Source organism: Candoia aspera, chromosome 1, assembly GCF_035149785.1.
Source record: "Candoia aspera isolate rCanAsp1 chromosome 1, rCanAsp1.hap2, whole genome shotgun sequence".
NCBI classification, from domain to species: Eukaryota; Metazoa; Chordata; class Lepidosauria; order Squamata; family Boidae; genus Candoia; species Candoia aspera.
This window is the reverse complement of record NC_086153.1, coordinates 238,421,235-238,439,712: the sequence shown is the minus strand read 5'-3', so window position 1 is coordinate 238,439,712 and position 18,478 is coordinate 238,421,235. Positions and strand designations below refer to the sequence as shown.

Genomic DNA, 18,478 nt, shown 5'->3' with positions numbered 1-18,478 from the left:
TGGGTCCAGAGTTATTGTCTCAATTCAAGCTGAGTTTCATTATTTCTGTTTTCCAGTCTCCTGGATGACATGCACAGAGTTTTAGAGTCTGCAGTTTTGTTAAATACAGTTATTGTCAGTGCATAAAATACAAAATCCTCACAATTATTATAAAAATAGGATGAACAGAAATTGCTGTGGAGAGATGAGCCTCCAGCCCCGAGGGTATCTCCTGGTTTTCAAAGCATGGTTTCCCAGTAAGTGTTATTTATGTCTGCCCTGTATCCTTGTTGGGTAGAGGTAAAGGTTTCCCTTGACATCAAGTCTAGTCGTGTCCGACTCTAGGGGGCGGTGCTCATCTCCGTTTCAAAGCCGAAGAGCTGGCATTCAAAGCCGAAGAGCATGACTGAATGGAACGCTGTTAACTGCCCGCCGAAGCGGTACCTATTAATCTACTCACATTTGCATGTTTTCGAACTGCTAGGTTGGCAGGAGCTGGGACTAGCAACGGGAGCTCACCCCGTCACGCGGATTCGAACTGCCGACCTTCCGATTGGCAAGCTCAGCAGCTCAGTGGTTTAACCCGCAGCGCCACCGCGTCCCTGTATCCTTGTTACCTAGGAAAGATTTCTATAGTGGAGAATATTTCATGTGAAAGCCATAAAACACAATTGCTCCTCAGTAGGCATACCTATGTCAACCAATACAATACATGAGTGCTTTATTTGGAAGATGAGCATGAAACACACATGGTGGAATTCAGAACTTGTTCTGCAGTTGCAGATCACAGTTGTTGCCATGTTTTTAAAATCTACATTCTGGGTGCAAATGTGCACAGATTCAAACCATCATTTCATTTCTTCATATGTTATGTACCTAAAAAAGCCTGTATATTTTCCTACCCACCAAATTGTTAGGCTTTCCCATTCTTCTAGTGAAGAGCACAGCCCATTCTTACCAGAGAAACCAATTTCATAATTCTTTAGTTTCACAGTGCTAAAAGAAATGGAACCTCACCTTCCTTTAGCAGCTTCCCAAACATAACACAGATAAAACTGCAGCTTTGAATCACATTGTATTCAGCAGTGCACAGAAGCTGCAATAGTCCAATTGCATAAAAGCAGTAGAGAAAAACAGATTTTTCAGAGAAAAACAGGATAAGGAGGATGGGTTAGGTCATGCATAATCTGTTTATCATCTGCAGCCATCCCATATTGAGGAGTTTTAATGCCCGAGGAAATCTGCCGCTGCAAAGTAAATTCATTTTGCATCGGTTTTGTATCCCACAGCAAAATGAGAAGGCACAATATACCATTGTGATGAAATGGTTAACTGAATTTACATTTAGAAACTTTGCACATGGCAATGGCTTGAATCAGACCAGCAAATGGGGTAAGGGAGAAAGAAGCAAAATGAAATTGGAAATTCACGCTGCTATGAAAACAAATAAAAAGCCATAAAAAAGCCCTATGCCATAAATGTTGACTATGCCAATATAGGGAAGTGTACAAACTCAGACTGAAAATCTGATTGCCACATGCCAGCCATGCTCTTCCTTTTAACACATTAAGGGAGTAGCAGTGTCTGAATTGGATATTATCACCATGTCTGTCTTACTTTATATATGTGCTTGAAAAAGTTAGTGGTGTGCCACCTCCTGAAGAAGCCATCCCTTGACCCAGCAGAGTTGAACAACTTGAGCCCTGTTTCCAATCTGCCATTCTTAGGAAGGTTGTTGAAAAGGAAATGGGGGCTCAACAACAGAGGATTCTGGGTGAAGTAAATTAGCAGGTTTTAGACCTGGACATAGGATGAAAACTGCATTGACCACACTTGTGGCAACCTACAGTGGGACTTGGATGGAAGGAGTGTGACCCTTCTGATTCTGCTTGTGAGTGTTGAGCATTTGAGGGCCTGTTTTATACTAGCTCAGCTCCTTCCTGACTGGGCAGCTTAAATTAAATTCCAACAAGATGTTATGCCTGTCTGGAAATATTTGGCTCTATGCTAGTTCTATCACTGGAAGGCATCACGTTCCCCTGGAAGAAGCAGGTCTGCAATCTGGTGTTTTCTTGCACTTGCATCTCCTACTTGATCAGCAGATGGAAGTCATGGCCAAGAAAACCTTCAGCCAGCTTCAGTAGCATGCCAGAGGCAGCCATTCATGGAGCAGGGTGCTTTGGCAACAGTCACTCATTCCCTTGCATTAGCACAATCAGCCATTTTCAGGACAGACTGGATAGAACACATTTAAACAGGCATATAAGAATCCAAGAACTTTTGACAAGTACATTTATAGTAGAAACGTCAAAAGACCATTAGAAAGGAATTCCAGAGACTATTGTATATCAAAAGTAAGTTCTATTTATAGTGAAATCAAAGCCCAGATTCCTACACCTCGTTCTCCCACCCACACAATGCAAAGAGCTAGACGTAACTCTTTTTGATGGAATACAGAATGACCATGTGTTATTTGTTTTGGTAAATGTCAGATATGGTATCAGGCTATTTGCCTCTGAATGTGTGTAGGTTTCCCTACATATGTCTCTAAGAAAAAAAAAATCATGTGTCAGATGGTAAGAAAGAAAATAAATGATAAAGCTTGTTGTTCCTTGAATATATATCACAATACTGATATTCATCTACTTTTTGTTACTCCTGTATTATTGATGACAGCTGAAGACAGATGGAGTAGAATAACAGAGGAAAAGTTTCTTTTCTTAATACAGAGTTCATGATAGAAACAAAAGCTTGCTGCGTGCATCACATTGCTTTGATAGTCAGTAAGGGAGCTGGCAACCATAGTTCAACTGTGGATTCAATCCAGTCTAATATTGCCCTTTTACTGTTGTAATATGGATGACTACCCTTGAATATTAAAGATTGTTACATCCTCTCACCTAGCTGAATTTGGATGATCTGAAAGAAATGCCAGGCCTAGTTTATATTTCAGTGGAAGATTACAAGGAAATCCCAAGACTAGAGACTAGAATGGGAAACCAGGAGGGGATAGGGAGTGGGGACTAGAGCAAGGCAAGAGTAAGCCATGCTCATCTTGTTGCCAAGAAAATCATATAGATGTGTCCATGTAGACACCAGGAAGAAAATCATACAGATGTGTCTATGTAGACAGGGTACTAGTCTATAGGATACATGTTCATTATATCCCTTCAATGAACAAATTAGAGGCATCTGGGAGATCCAAGATCAAGTATCCTCTGTACATTTTTCCTCTAATTTGTTTCATAGCATAGAAGCAGATTACGGCTGGCAAATTTAGGGTTTTCTATCAGTTTCTGAACTGAACTGTCCCTGCAGTAGCAACCCCTCCAAACATACATAGCTTGCTTTACACATTGTGCTTTGCCATACTTCGATTTGTTTGGTTTTGTCTGAATGGGCTGTTAATCCTGCTACTGGGGTTTATAAACTATGATGTATGGTTTAGTTATATGAAACCCACCAATTGTGGCTTATTCAACAAACAACTATTAAGCAAGTTTAGTTTAGAATGATGTGTGAATCCTTTCAGGCACAAAGTAATGATCAGTTCTGGGGACAGCAAGTCAGAAAAAAAGCATGGGAGGAAAGTGTCCATTCTGCCCCAGATCCAAAACTGAAACTCCTTCTAAACACTTCATACTTTTACCACTGGGAAAAAGGTGCTGGCGATTCAATAATAGACATTCTGAGATTAGGTTTTGTCCTCAGTCTCCAACTCTAGATAGGAACACCACGCTCAGTCCCAATTGCCAGGTGGCGGTGGCCTCCTCCTCCTTCTCCTTCTCCTTCTCCTTCTCCTGCTCCTTTTTCATGAGGCAAAAAAATGCAGCAAAATTCCAAAGCCCAGACTCAGAAGGCAGTCCTTTGCATCTTCAAAAAAGTGTGCAATGTCCATTCTCCTGCCCCAATTTTGGAAAAGTTCTACAGTATTCAAAGCCAGCCTTTTCCTACCATCTCCACTCAACTGCCCCAGAAACTCCCAGAGAGAAAGGATGTTTGACACTGGAGCTGGTACGGTAGCAACCCTTATATGCAGAGTTCTTAAAATTACAGGCAGGCTCTCCAGACTTATATTTAGCAATTCTAGGGCAGAGCAAAGGGTGCCTTGGAGATGCGAAGTTTGCTCCCTACAGCATTAGAAGATGACAGAGAGCTACAGTATTTAGAATTTGGGTGGGGTGTTCTTCAATCTCCTTAGCACATTCCTTCCTCTTTTCAAGATGTGATAGCAATGCAATAGGATGCTGGGGACACCTACTTAAATTTGCATTATAATCACAACTCAAACAGATTTTGGATATGAGCTTTGGAAATGTGCAACGATTCTCTCCATCTGTCAGGAAGCTTCCAGGAATTTGAAACCAAATGTTGGACTTTCACGGACATTCTTACTGGTGCTATGATTTTGATTTTTAAAGCAACTGTAGTGATAAGAGGCTTCGTTTGCTCACATGAAAACTCTCTTAACCTTTGGTGTACTCAGTCTGAATACATAGAACTGATTTAGGATGGACAAGGGAAAAACAGTCCTTCTCCAGTCAGAGGATTACCAGCCGGGGAGTTTATAGCAAAACTGCCGTCTAACAAGGTGTGTTTGGGTGAAGGGAAAAAAAAATGCCAGGGGCTGATCTCTATCATCTGTCCTGATGATTTGTTTATATATTTAAATTATTGTTGCGATCATTATGAACATTATAGTATTTTGAAATTGGTCCTCCTGCCACAAAGAGCAGTCCCTTCAAAGGTAGTTATCCCTACCGCATTTAAAGCTGGCAATTAGAGAACGGTTAGACGTTCTCCCTACCGCAGTGTAAAATATCATGCTGTTTTCTCATTCCCAGATGTTCTGCCTAGTCACCTTTCACGCATGTATTTCCAAGAATTTTTAACAGTGTTATGAACGATTATTGGGTGCGCAGACATCATTGTGTTAATATTTATTAATTTTTCACATTTCTATCTCACGGCCGTCCAAACATTCTTGGTGGCAATACCTGAATAAAACCCATCCACAGAGAAATGAAGACAAATGGATCTGCTGAAAGAGCCGAACTGTACAAGCTGCCTTTTCAGATTCTACACTCCGTTACACAGCATTAAGTATTTCCCTAGTTTTGCTCCTGCATTTTGCTCCATTCTATCATTCCTACTCAGAAACAAAAAATGGGCTCCTGCCTGTTCTGTCTAGCAGGGATGAGTGATGAGAAAGACCTTTCCTGAAATCCAAATTCCTCCTTGCATAAACAATGCTGGCTACAAGTGGCCCATCAAATCTGTAGACTATAACAGCAACATATGCCCTTCCAAAAAGTTAACTGAACTGGGCAGGGGCTGGAGGGTGGTCAGGAGCTGTCACAGATCGTCTGAAGAAGTACAAGCGTTTTGTGCAAGCAATTGTCCTAATTTTAATACCATACTCTGGAACATTAACAATGTCCTAAAGTCAAGAATAGTTTACAAACAGTATGGAAAGTAGCCCCAGTATATATCCAGGAAACATTCGGTGATAAATTGAAGCTGTTCTTCATCTAGTTTTCTCACTGTCACTTTCAGCAAGACAGTGTGAATTTAACTTCAATCCTATGTATGTTCCAAACAGCATGCATACCTGAAATTATACTTTTGGGTATGTTAAAAACATGTTGCAAATCAGGCCTGGTTCCTGTGTTCCAACAAAGATGCAACAAACCCATATCTCAACTTTGCTCCCACATCAAAACCATCACGGGCCCTAACAAGTAGACACACAAGATTAGAGGCACCTTCACGTGCTCTTCCTCTGATGTGCTATGTACCTTCATCTGCCAGGAATGCCTCTCTATTTTCCACTTTATATAGCCCAATTTGTTATTACTAGCATGACAAACATCTAGAATACAGCAATATTAAGACTAGATAAATATGGCATGAAGCATTTTCCTCTGACGTTCCAAGTAATGTAGGCAACATAATTCCATCTTCCAGGACGTTCCAACTACAGGCCTTTAAGAACAGCTGCAGCTTAATAGAGCACATACCTTGCAAAGGAAAAAAAAATCCCAGGTTCAATCTCTGGTGACCTATGGCTGGGAAAGTCTCCTTTCTGAAACCCTGAAGAGCTGTAACCATCGGAATAGGCAGAACTATTATTTGGGACTTCTGCTGTTATGCACCCACGTCTGGGATCAGGTATGGCAATCTGAATCTATGAAGCATGCTGGACTGTATTAAAATGAACTGCCCTTCAGTCTACAGCCCTGATTGTATCCTTAATGGGAGAGATTAGAGCATGAAAATCTGTTTTAAGAATAAATTAATGGATTTCATGTTTAAGGCTTTAACCAGGATTGTGCCACATCATTAAAAACACATAACTATTAGCATTTTCTATTATGCGAAATAAATACTGCATGTCCACAATTCTATGAATACGTGCAATAACTGAATCGCATGGGTTTCAACCAAATGAATCTTGCATGGCATATTTTGGATATTATTGACCATATCTTATCAGATAAAAAGATTATTCTGAAATTCTCCCATTAAGGAAAAGGTGAGCAAAACAGGTCAACTTGGGTGGCAGTGATGGACTTGTGGATACAGTATGTTTAATAACTGGAGCAGGGAGATATACAATAAAGCAAGAAAACATATGAACAATGATGTTTGTTTAATCTTCAGTGAGTTTATCTATTGGAGATGTACAGTATGTCATTGGACCAGTTCTGTCAGAAAGTGTGAATATTCTTTGACATTTCTTTTGAATCAGATGTTAGAAAGCTGAGACCAACTATCGTAGAAACTGAAATATAATATACTACACATATTTTCCTGGGAATTTTTACCCAGCAACTTTTAAAAACTGCAGAGGAGAAAGCTACCGCAGGGCAAAGGAACAAAGCTATTTTCTGAAGATGGCATAATTTATCATTTTAAATACGAATTGCCTCTTGTTCACATAGAAGACCAATTCCTTAAATACAAACCATAATGGCATGTTTCCTTAGATCAGAGGATAATGATCTGAGATCCCAGGGCTGCATGTAATATTTCAGGCTCCCTTCTAAAATTGCTACAATTGTAGTTTATGTATTTATGTATTTATTTATTTATAGAATGTTTATACCACCTACTCAAACTATCTCAAAAGTGGGACAGGGACAGGGAATATATGGGAAGTAGTCTCGCTAATTGTATTAAATTGTTTCATTTTAATTCAATTTACAGGTATCTTAAATTAAATCAAATTCAGTTTTGTATTGATGTTCTATTCTTTAGGAGTGCAGATTAGACCACCCCACTGAAATGGCAAGTGTGGTCCTTAGCTTAAGGAAGCTGTATCCTAAGCTACATGTCCTTTTTGGAGAGGCAGACACATATTCAGTGAGGAACCAAACCTTCTGGATCACAAGCAACTTATTCTGTCCTCACTCATTGCAAATGAAAACCTTCACAGAACCTAGTGCAGCTAATGCAAGGCAAATCTCCCAACACTGCTGAAGGGTTTTTCTTTGCTGTGTCACCTGCTTCTTTAAAGTTTTCACTACAGAAACTTGTCCTTTAAAACATTTTTGTAAGAAATCAGAAAGACCATACAATGAATGAGTTTCATTGTTCTATAGCAGGAGGGTGATTAATTCTAAAATAAAGAGGTTTCCCATATAGATACACCTCCAAGGAAGGTATGTATGCAGGACATAGTGATTCTTCCAATTACTTCATATCATATGTGTGATTCCAATGGGGGGGGGGGATAGGAAGATGAGCTGTTCAGGGTCCCTGCCTTAGAAACTAGAGTATCTGAAGCAGAGAGCGAACAGTATGCACAGGGTCCCCATACAATGTAGAATCCCCCCAAATCAAGCTTTTCAATTACATCAGGTACTTTTGCAAATGATTTGTCTGGACACCACCTCTAAGCTTCCTCTAGCCCTGGACACATATCCCATTATGTTTCAGTTAAGAATATACATCCAAGGAAAAAGCCTAACAGCAGACAGAGAGGATTTACTGTCTTTATGGAACTGATAATAGAGTACTTACGCAGCTTGGGTGAAAGTGGTTTTGAGCACTAACAACGAACGGAGGGTTATAAAAACCACTCAGAAATTTATTTAACTCTTCATTTTCTCCTAAAAAGGAAGCTAATGTCTGACATTCATGTGCATAAACAAATACAGTAAGAATAATTAGAAACATGGCCTGATGCATGCTGAATAACGCCTTACGTTAACTTCCTTTCCTCTTGATAGCTACCAATCTCTCTGTTCAAGTACAGAGAATTCAGAGTTTTTTATCATGACACAACCTGGCAAGAGCAGTTGTGACTAGTTAAATGTATCCTGTGTGAAACAGAGAACTCTATTGAAGAATCACACATCATAGAGCAGATAGTAACCATCATTTTGCAGATGATGAGGTTTAACTACATAAATTTTACAGGAACCCATCTTTTTAGCCAGTAGGTAATTCTGAGTTTCATGAACAGAAGCTTTTTTCATGATTATTTATATTTCATGCCAGTTTTAGATCTTTCCCATCAATGGCATAGACAGAGGCCAGACCAAACCTACAGGGATGCAGCAGATGGCCACAATGAGTGGAGCCACACTCTCCATCTCATGCAGCTGAAATCGCATGAGGGTAAAATATCCATATACCCTTATTATACTCTCAACTTTTATTTACTGTTAGATTCAACTGCTCAATTAAATGAAAGTTGAGAGCCTCTTAAAAGTATTTTGGGGATGAAAGGTGTAAGACATGATAAGTCTGTTCACAGTGAATTCTCCAGAATTAAAATGAAATTTAAGATTTCCAAACTTTTCTACCAGATCAGCCCTTAAATAGCAGGGGGTATAGCCATTTTGCTGCATAAATATTCTGATGCTTAGCAAATCATTTAATATGTTTAGCTTCATCTAATCAGTGGGGAATAAAACTAAACTGGAAAGCTGAATTTAAGCTGGGAAAGAAGGGGGATTTCCTAGAAAATTATTTTACAGTACTTAAAATTTTTTTTAGTATGGTCAACTGCCCATGCTGTTTCAAATTCCTCCCTCTTGCAATTTTATTTTATAATTTGCTCTGTATTCTGTAGGTTTTATCCCAGCTACATGCAATGGGAAGCTGAAGAAACTGAAGTTCAACCCATTTGGAGAGCATCACAGTGGAAAATCCTGCTATGAATATTGGTACAGTTAACACATATACTATGGACACAGCATCTCCACTTTCTTACATTGACAAAGGGGAATATTAATCTATCCTGGCAAAGCATAGTCCAAATGTAATGTAAGCCAGGGAGGTGCAATCAAACAAGAGTCTAGGGCAGAAGGAGAGGATGGCCAATGCTCAGTCAAGATAAGGATTCCTGGAAATAGAGGAGGGGAATACTGTATGCACGTATGTGAAGGAAGAGGAAACTTTCAGGACCCTGGACAGAGCTCAGAGTTCAACGAGGAATTCAGTTTAAGCCAAGGTTTTTGAAAGTGGCTGATCTCTGACGCTAATCCCTAGTTTATAACTGGATAGGGAACTGCCCGGGATTCTCAAAGCTGTTGGCTAGACTGGAAAGTTGAAAAACATTCCAGAAGGCGGCAATTGTAAACCAGATCTGTATCACCACCAAGAAAATGGCATAGATGCAATCCCCAGGAGTTGAGCTCCACTTAAAGATATCCTTGCCTTTTTTACCTCTCAGCTGTGCAGAAACTTAAATAGGGGTCCCTTGGCCTGAAACCTTCCACTCCACTGTGTCTCCTTAGTTGCCTTTGAAGACAGTTATGTCTGGCTCTCACTGGAACTGAGCTCTAAAGCTGCATTCTCTGGGGATTCAGATTCAGGGTTCTCTGACTTAGATCCAGGGTCTCTATAGTCCACACCACCAGCTCCTCTGCATCTGTGTTGCTATCGCACACCTATGAAATCAAAAGATGATGAACTCTTTATTGGTAGGAATCTTGTCTGGTAACTAATGTTACTGCAGTGACTTGGATTTACCAGAAATGGAGTGATATAAAAACTATATAGAGAAAAAAGGAATAAAATATGATGGGTTATATATATATGACAGTGTATTTTATTTCACAAAACCAGTAAGCCACCACTGGGTGCATCAAACTTTCCCTATGAATGACGATTACATTGGTCCCTTATTAGCAAGCAAAGTTTAAAAAATCTCAAGAAGGGAATTGCTCAGCCAATCACTGATGATTCACTCTTCTCTTTTTCCTAATGAACTGTATTAAAAATAACTTGCTAAGTAGTTAACCCAGACTTAATAGGCAGTAGCAACCTAGCAAGAAAAAGGCTATCATATTAAATTGACTGCCTGCTGGCATCACCTTTCATCCAATACTAATAGAACTCACACTAGAGATGATAAAAATTGCTACTGGAATCTTAATAGATAGAGAAAATCATACCATGTTGTTCTTTCTAAATTACTTGCAGTAGAATTTGTCTACTCTGGCATGAAGAAATAAAAGAGACTTTGGGGATACCAGAAAAGCTGTCAACCCTTCCAGCTGAATTGTAATGCCAGCAATATTCTGTATTTAAAACCTGGAGTGTTATCTAAGAAAAGCACAGAGCTGATGTACCCAATGTAAAATCTATATTTTAGCTCTCACAGATGAGAGGAAAATAATATAGTTTTAAAAGATTCTGAAATTGGGATATGCTGAATGCTAATACTAACAATCTCTTAACCATGGTAACTGCATTGTAGGCAGTGTGATTTGCACAATGCACAAATGCCTTCTCAGTGTGGGCCTTACATATACACCAACATTAACTGGGGCAATCAATGAATGTTTTATCTCTGGTGAAATATTCCAATACTGTTTGTTTGTTCTCTCTCTCAATCTCTCTCCCTCCCTCACACACACACACACACACACACACACACCATCTATTCCAGACTGGGTATATCTAAGCTTACTCTTTCAAGAAACTCAAACCAAGCCAATAAAATTTAATTACAGTATCAGGTTGGATTTATTTGGTGAGGAAGCTGCTCAATAAATCTAGTGCAGCAATGTGATAAAAAGCTAACATTCTGGATCTACTAGCTCAGATAATCTGATGAGGGGGGGAAAATCCATCTAAGATGATTAAACATTAGTATCACTCTTGCTGAAATGGGTGCTACACAACAGAGCATTTATCACTTGACTTAATATATGTTATTTTGACCATCAAGCCTGCAATCATATATCATATCGCTCACTGACCTGGGAGTAAGATCCACTGAACAAAGTGGTACATATTTCCAAATAAACTTGGTGGGGTTGCATTGTTGCTTATGATACTCATTGATGCCTGTGAAAGCTACAATTCTGCATGAGTAAAAATATAAACAACGCTCTTTTAAATTACCCAATACCAGTGTGCTGCTCTGTTCAAGGATAATACATAATAACTCAGCCCTGTAAAGGAGACAGTCACATTCAAAATCTATATTTAAAAACAAAGCCACAGAAAATGAGAAATGCACTCTATAGATAGGAAGGTGTCTCTACAAGTTTCAAAACAGAAAGTTCTTTTTAAATCCATGATATTACACAATATTGCAGCAGAAAAAAGGCACACCTTGCTAGTGTTGTATAATTACTCTTAAAGAGAGAACATTCACATGAGGGCACAAGAGTCAATTCCTCCAAAGAAGCTAAACTGCATCCCAGATAAAGGGCAGGGAAGAGACCACTCTGGACACATCCAGCAGCCAGAGAAAAAAGAGCTACAACTCTCCCTGTCAAAAAGAGCATTCAGTTCAAATTGCAGACCAAAGGGAAGCATACCCACCATCAGCCAGGAAACCACCAGCCACTGGGAAGATGCATCCTGTACCCCACCCCCTCCCGGAATATCCGCATGGCAAAGGGAAGACAACCAGCACTCATTAACTAGAGAAGGCACTGCCAACAGAATTTCTTTCTTTCCTTGGAAAAGAAAATATCAACCCTCCTTGATTTGCCCTCTGGTACAGAATTAAAAGCAAGTATTTTCTGAAGAGTGTAGGATGATATCTATTATTTCACAAATACTCTTGTAAATGTATTCACTATTGCCCCCATTAAATGAAGCCACCAGACCTTCATGTCACCTGATGTTGCTGTCATTGGGACATGGAATCCTATCACTTGAGCACTGAGGTTTCCAACAGCACAAGTAGAAAATTCTCTAAAGGTTAAGAGAAGAAAAACTCAACTGCATCTCTTCCTTGATGACACCTTGCTTTTGGCCATTTAAGTACTGGTGCACTTTTGAGGACAGATATGCCAGTATACTTTTATCCACTGAACTGAATGTAGGCATTTTGATGATGCTCCCTATTCAAAGGCTGCAAACCTGAAAAACTACCAAATACCTAGTAAGACATGGCTGATGGGTTGCATGCTGATGGGGGAGCCATAGATGGTTCAGACATCTCTCAAATTTGCCTGCATAGCCATAAACTCACAACCACCAAAATGGTTCACATTTCTGTCTTTTCCAGACTCCAGTTTGCTGTTGATTCTTCATTTCCAGGACACACTAATCTCCTAAACCTTTGGCAAATCCTTTCTGGCCCTTGTGCTGGTTTTTAAATGTACAGCATTGCATTTGGATTTGGCTGAAAGTTACAGAGGAGCATTTGATTTCATTTTATTCCACCTTAGCAGTTGCAGTTTTCAGAGTCTTGCAAATATCATTTACAACTGGGGCAATGTCTTGATTGTTTCCAAGAGGCACTGCTATAATAAAGCCTAGATTGTGTGTTCTTCTAACCCCAGTAGACAAAACCCCTTGGATCAATTTTTCTTTAGCCTTTGAAACTGCAGAAAGCTATATTTTTGTCAAAATCAAATTCCCTGAAACACAAGTACAATGTCGCTTTCAGGACCTCAAAAGGCCGCTGCATCTTTTGGTTTATTTAAATGGAATCTGAGATCGTGTTCTCCACATCATTACAGAATAGCTGAGTTCGTTAACACATACACAGAATAATGTTTTAGCTCAACAGGCTTCTTTTCTTCTTTAAATGAGATGTACCCTTGGAAACATGAGAGCTTTTTTTCATCTAATAACAGCCTGTTAAGATAATGGATAATAATAGGGTGCAGTGAATGTCGCATCACTGTTTCTAATTCACATTCTAATACGTATTCCTGACATTCAATCTACTCCACATTTAGCTCCCCTCACATGATTTCCATTAACTTCAAATGACTTTGAATCAGATCTAGGAAGGGCTGGCACATCTACTTCGAACAATATTTTTAGTGAAGCTGAAAACAGAGACCTTACTTTGAAGTCTGACAAAATTATCGTTAGTTCTGAAATGAACATCAAAAAGGAAAGGTATCCATATTTCCCTCAGTCACTAATTCTAGCTACCCACATCTTTTATCTCTGAAGCTCCCTTACATAGCCCACAACTGCTCAGCTTTTGGAACACAGCTATCTTCCACAGCTAGAGGTAGTATCTGGCATGTTTTGTTTGCCAGACATTCTAGAGTCCGCTGTTATTGCAGCTTCTTTAAGAATTCTTAGTCTCCAGCTACTGTAAACCTCTCATGTATCAACCAGCTGAATTAATGATAGTTATCATTAAGAATCCTGTCATTTTTCTGAATTATTCAGATGTTTCCCATTAGATCTACATTCCATCATAAGAAAAATTTAGGCCACATCCTTTATTAGTATACCGCTCAGAGTGGGATTTATTTTTGAGTAAGCGGGTTTGGGATCAAGTCATACTTCTATTATACAGCATGTTAATCTTGGTTAAAGACCCATTAGTTTATTTCTCTATTCACATAACATGTTTCTTCAAATTACTTAATGGAAGCTTTTGCAACAGGCTATGGAAGGATTACTGCAGTTGAGCTATTTAAGATTAGCTAACACTGACTAGCGCTTAAGCAACACTGCAACTGGCCCAAAGACATCTAAATACAAAGGTCACTTAAAAATACTGAAGGCAAACCTTTAAGCCTCCATTTCTCATATCTAAAAAGACAACCATAATATAGCTGTCTAAAGTGTTACTGTAATGAAAGACCGTTAAAACAGTAAAACGACTCCTCCTGAATCAGGTTAAGGCTTTGTGCATATAATCCCAGAGACCATTGCTACACTAATTTCTGTGGACATTTGAACTATTGTTGTTCTGACAACATTTATTGGATTTCACTTATATCCTGCCTTTCTTCCAAAGAGTTCAGAGCCGTGCACCCTCACACACACCCCTCCACGTTATTTTCACTGCACGAGGGAGATGAAGCTGAGATGGCCAAAGATTATCCCCATAGTTCCTTTAGCAAGTGAAGTTTTGAACTGGATCTCTACAGTCTCGGACTGACACTCTTCAGACCATCACCCTGATTCTCCAGAAGAGAGTAACTCTCTTCACATATTCTTTGTTAGGGTCAAGCAATGAATACAATCACACTGGTTGACTCCTCTTCCTTCACCCTGGCCATTGGGAGCCCACAAGAGTTCAGTGAATGCCAGAAGCATCCAACCTTTCTTCTCCTGCTGAACAAGCTCACACCCTTGAGTGTCCGAAGCTCCTGGCACAATTCAAACCCAAACCTGTTTAACTTCGACAAAGAGATCTGAATCTATTATGTGCCTTCAAACTGTAGTCCTAGTTTAGAGCGCAAATGTACTTAATAACCTTAAGAAAAAGATACTCTATAGTGGAGAGGCTGTAAGGGAGAAACTGTAAAAAAACAAATTAAGGATCCAGCAGAATTGCAAATGTTTCTTCTGCAGAACTGGACTACCTGAAAAAACCTGCTATTTCATGTGGACTGCAGAGATGCTTCGTGGATAACAGACCTACTTCCATTATATAAAGGTCCTTATATACAGGCTGTTCAGGGTTCTTTGAGGCAATATCAATTAAATAATTTGTTCAGTTATTCCATCTCTATCTTTTTAGCAACTTTTTAGTGGAAACAGATAAAAGAGGGAAGCGGTAGTGAGAAAACCTAAGAGGGTTCTAAAAGGAAAATGAAGTGATGAAGACCCCAGTAAAACATCATGAATGAGGCAAGGCACTTGCAAGGGAAAAGCTTTATCTGGAAATACCATCACTCTGGGCTGGTCCCCTGCCTAGCTGCCTAACCAGCCTTACAAGGACACACTGTAGTCTCCATCAAGGCTGGAGTGACTGCAACACTGATGGCCCTTCATTGTCCCTTAATGCTACAAGTGTCCCTAGAGAGTGCAGCATCCCAAACATCACAAAGACTGTAAAGCCCACAGTGGCCCTGTCTGCAAACCACAGGGACCAATAAGTAGTAGTACAGACTAAAGGTAGCCAAATACTGTGGTAATACTTGCATTACATGAGTTTAGACATTATAGCCACCACCTTTTAAAGGAAGGCAGCAACTTAGCCCTTCCTGGAGTTTAAATTCTGGGTGACCAGTTGCAATGAATGATAGGGCTTTCCTTCCCTAAGCATGCAACTACCCCAAGTCCCAGTAAATTCAATGGAGTCTACAACCAAGTAAATGGGGGCGGGGGGGAATTGCCACCTTACAACAACATTACAAAACTTAATGTTTCGTTACAACTCGTTGGGGTTTTCTTCATTTTTTTCTCCCATGCAAGGTTTATCTACAAATTGCATCAGATCACTCTTCCATATCAAAAGTGGCACTTAAATCTCAATAAACAGACATTAAAAAGTATCTCAAATGGGAGAGGACACCTTCACCTCTTAAGATAAAATGAAGGCATCATCGCCAAAAGCAAAGCGGGTAGAGCTCAAAGAAGTGAAGGGTGCTGTGGGGCTTTACCTCAGAATAGACATAAAGAGGCAGCACCAAGATGGCTAAAAGGAGGTCGGCCACGGCGAGGCTGACGATGAAGTAATTGGTCGTGGTCTTCAGCGCTTTCTCCGTGCAGACGCTGAGGCACACCAGCAAGTTCCCGCTGATGATGAAGAGGATGAGGAAGATTCCGAAGACCAACGCGGCGAAGTTGCGGACTGGCTCCCGCTCAGGAGGAGGACAGGTATGGTTGGAGGAGAAGTCTCCCGTGCCGTTGGCCCCCATGGCCCGCTCCGTCCAGGCGCCTTCTCGCCTCTCCGCGCAGGGAACTGTCTGCGGCGGACCAAAGCGGCCGCCCGCCTCGCCCGGGAAGAGCAGCGGCCCGGTCGAACTCTGCTGGCGAAAGAGTCACCTCTTCCCGCAGCCGGACAGGCGAGCGCCAGCGCCCAGGCTGCCCCACTCCATCTCCGAAACAACCGGGCGACCGCGCCGGCGGCAGCCACGCTCCCGGCCGAGCCCCCGTGCCCCGACCAACCAAGCCGCTCTTCTCCCGCCGCCGGGGGGTGGGGGCCTTCGCCCGAGTAGTCCGAGCGGCTCCCGAAGTTGTCTTAAGCTAAATGGTCGTCCCTCGCCAGTTCCATGGGCGGACCGAGCCTTGGCCAGCGCGATCCAAAGTAAAGCCCATGGAGTTCCAGGGAGCTTACTCCGCGCGTTAAGCGTGCTAGAGACGGCAACCCGAGACCGCCTTCTGCATGCCGAAGGGGGGCGGGGGGGAGAAGGAGAGAGGAGAGCTGGCGCGGCTTGCCGGCTTCTCCCGCGTCCTCTCTTCTGCTCACAGGCAGGTCGCCAGCCTTGCACGGAGCCACAAGTGGGTCGCCTCCAAGAGGAAAGTAAGCGGATTAGAGCGCCGGGGCGGGGGAGAGGAGAGAGTTCCGCCGCGGAGCAGGAAGACCCGGCCGCGCCGCCTGTGGGGCCGGCCGCGCCCTGAGGTGCAGACCGGGCGATCGGGAGACCTGCGGACTTCGAGTCGCCCCAGCGCCCGATGTGAGTCCGCGCCCAAATTCACCTCCCGCCGCTCAGAGATCCCACCGCAGCCCAACTCGGGCAGACGGAGGCTCGTGGCGCTCCGTGGACAGTCTTCCAGGACGGAGGGCTGCGCCTCTCCCGCCAAACAGCGAGGAAGCTGGTGCCTTTCCAACCAGCAAAGCCTGGCAATTGTTCTGCGAGACTGCTGACAGCTCCCGCCACGTGGTAGCCGCCGAGCAGGACTTCTGACGCCGCGCGGGTGCGGTAACGAGCAGAAAGGCGGATCAGGTGCTGCTAAAGGGAACGAGGCAGAGAAAACCCGAAAATAAATAGATCTCTCTGGTCCAAGTTTAAAGTTCACGTGGACAGAGAGAGAGGCAGCATTCCTGCTTTGGAATTTGTTTCCCCAAAATACCGAAGGTGGGGGGGAGCACGTCCGCTACAGAGTAATATTTGCCACCCATAACTTCCTTTCTTTAGGAAACTCGACGTCGCTCATCCTCGAAAGCGGTGCAGCCTTTGGCCCGGCCCTGGCGGGTTATACTGGGGCGTGTCCTAGACTTCGGCAACTCTTTCTCGGGATGGAAGAGCGGCGAAAGTAGGCTTCGCACCGCCCCCTCCCAGTTGCGGGGGAGCGATTGCGTGGCGCCGATGTGGCATTGCTGCCCATTAACTTTGGACACGGCAGTCCGGTGACTGACCGAGGCAGTGACCATCGGAGGAAGAGAGTGACACATACTCGGTATAACATACAGACACATCCCAATAGAGAAATAGAATTTCCTATAATATAGTCCAGGCTGAAACATGGTTTGGGTTTTGTTCAGATAGGCTGCCTGGACGGAATCGCGGTAATTATTTCCAGGCGCGGCAGAATAGGGCTGAAGGCGTTCAGGCAACCAATGATAGTGCTGTGTGAGAGCCAGTTTGGTGAAGGCACCGGGTTAGAGACGAGAGGCAGCGAGTTCTAGTCGCAGGCACGAAGCCAGCTGGGTGACCTTGGGCCAGTCACTCTTTGTCAGCCCTAGGAAGGAAGCAATGACGAACAACTTCCCAAAAACCTTGCCAAGAAAACTGCAGGGACTTGTCCAGGCAGTCTCAGAATCAGACATGATTGAATGGATAAAAAAAAAAGTGCTGTAACCACAAATCTTGTGGTCTCTTCAAAAAGTACCCTTGAACATGAGGAGGGAATAGTGCTTGCGCAGACAAGCCTGCACATCATCTAGCAAAGACAAAATGCCTTTTCCCTCAGAATAATTGCTTTATTCATATGTAGATTTAATTAATTATAACTCATGATCACCATTATCTTTTAAGTGATTCATCAGGTGACAGGCCTAAATCAAGTATTACTTTTTAAAAGGGACCTTAGTTTAGTTCATCATCATGGGCCTATTAAACTGCTGTTTTTATTTATATATATACACACACACACACACACACTGTACATACACACAAGATGTCTGACTGGTTTCTAGGTGACCTCAAAATCAGTGTTTGGTTCCAGCCTCTTCTAGGCGGGGGTCAATAATGCAGCCTTGAGGAGAAATGAGAGATAAAGGACACTGTGTCATACAGAATTGTGATACCAACACATTTGGTGCCTAAAGGGAGGAGCAATAATGTCTGAAGAAAATTTGCTTTCAGTATTACTGGAGAATGGCTCTAGTTTGCAGAGTCCACTAACCAAATTGTGGTTTACTTGATTTTGGCTC

At 42.0% G+C, this 18,478-nt stretch overlaps 1 protein-coding gene across 1 annotated transcript in view; it reads right to left on the bottom strand.

Annotated features, from left to right (window-relative positions):
* DRD4 (dopamine receptor D4) overlaps nucleotides 1–16,023 on the bottom strand; it is a 31,119-nt gene extending 15,096 nt beyond the window's left edge. The window contains exon 1 of the mRNA XM_063292945.1: nucleotides 15,762–16,023. Coding sequence (XP_063149015.1) covers nucleotides 15,762–16,019 — 258 coding nt within the window. The 5' untranslated portion in view covers nucleotides 16,020–16,023. The remainder of the gene's footprint in view (nucleotides 1–15,761) is intronic.
* Between the last annotated feature and the right edge of the window lie 2,455 nt (nucleotides 16,024–18,478).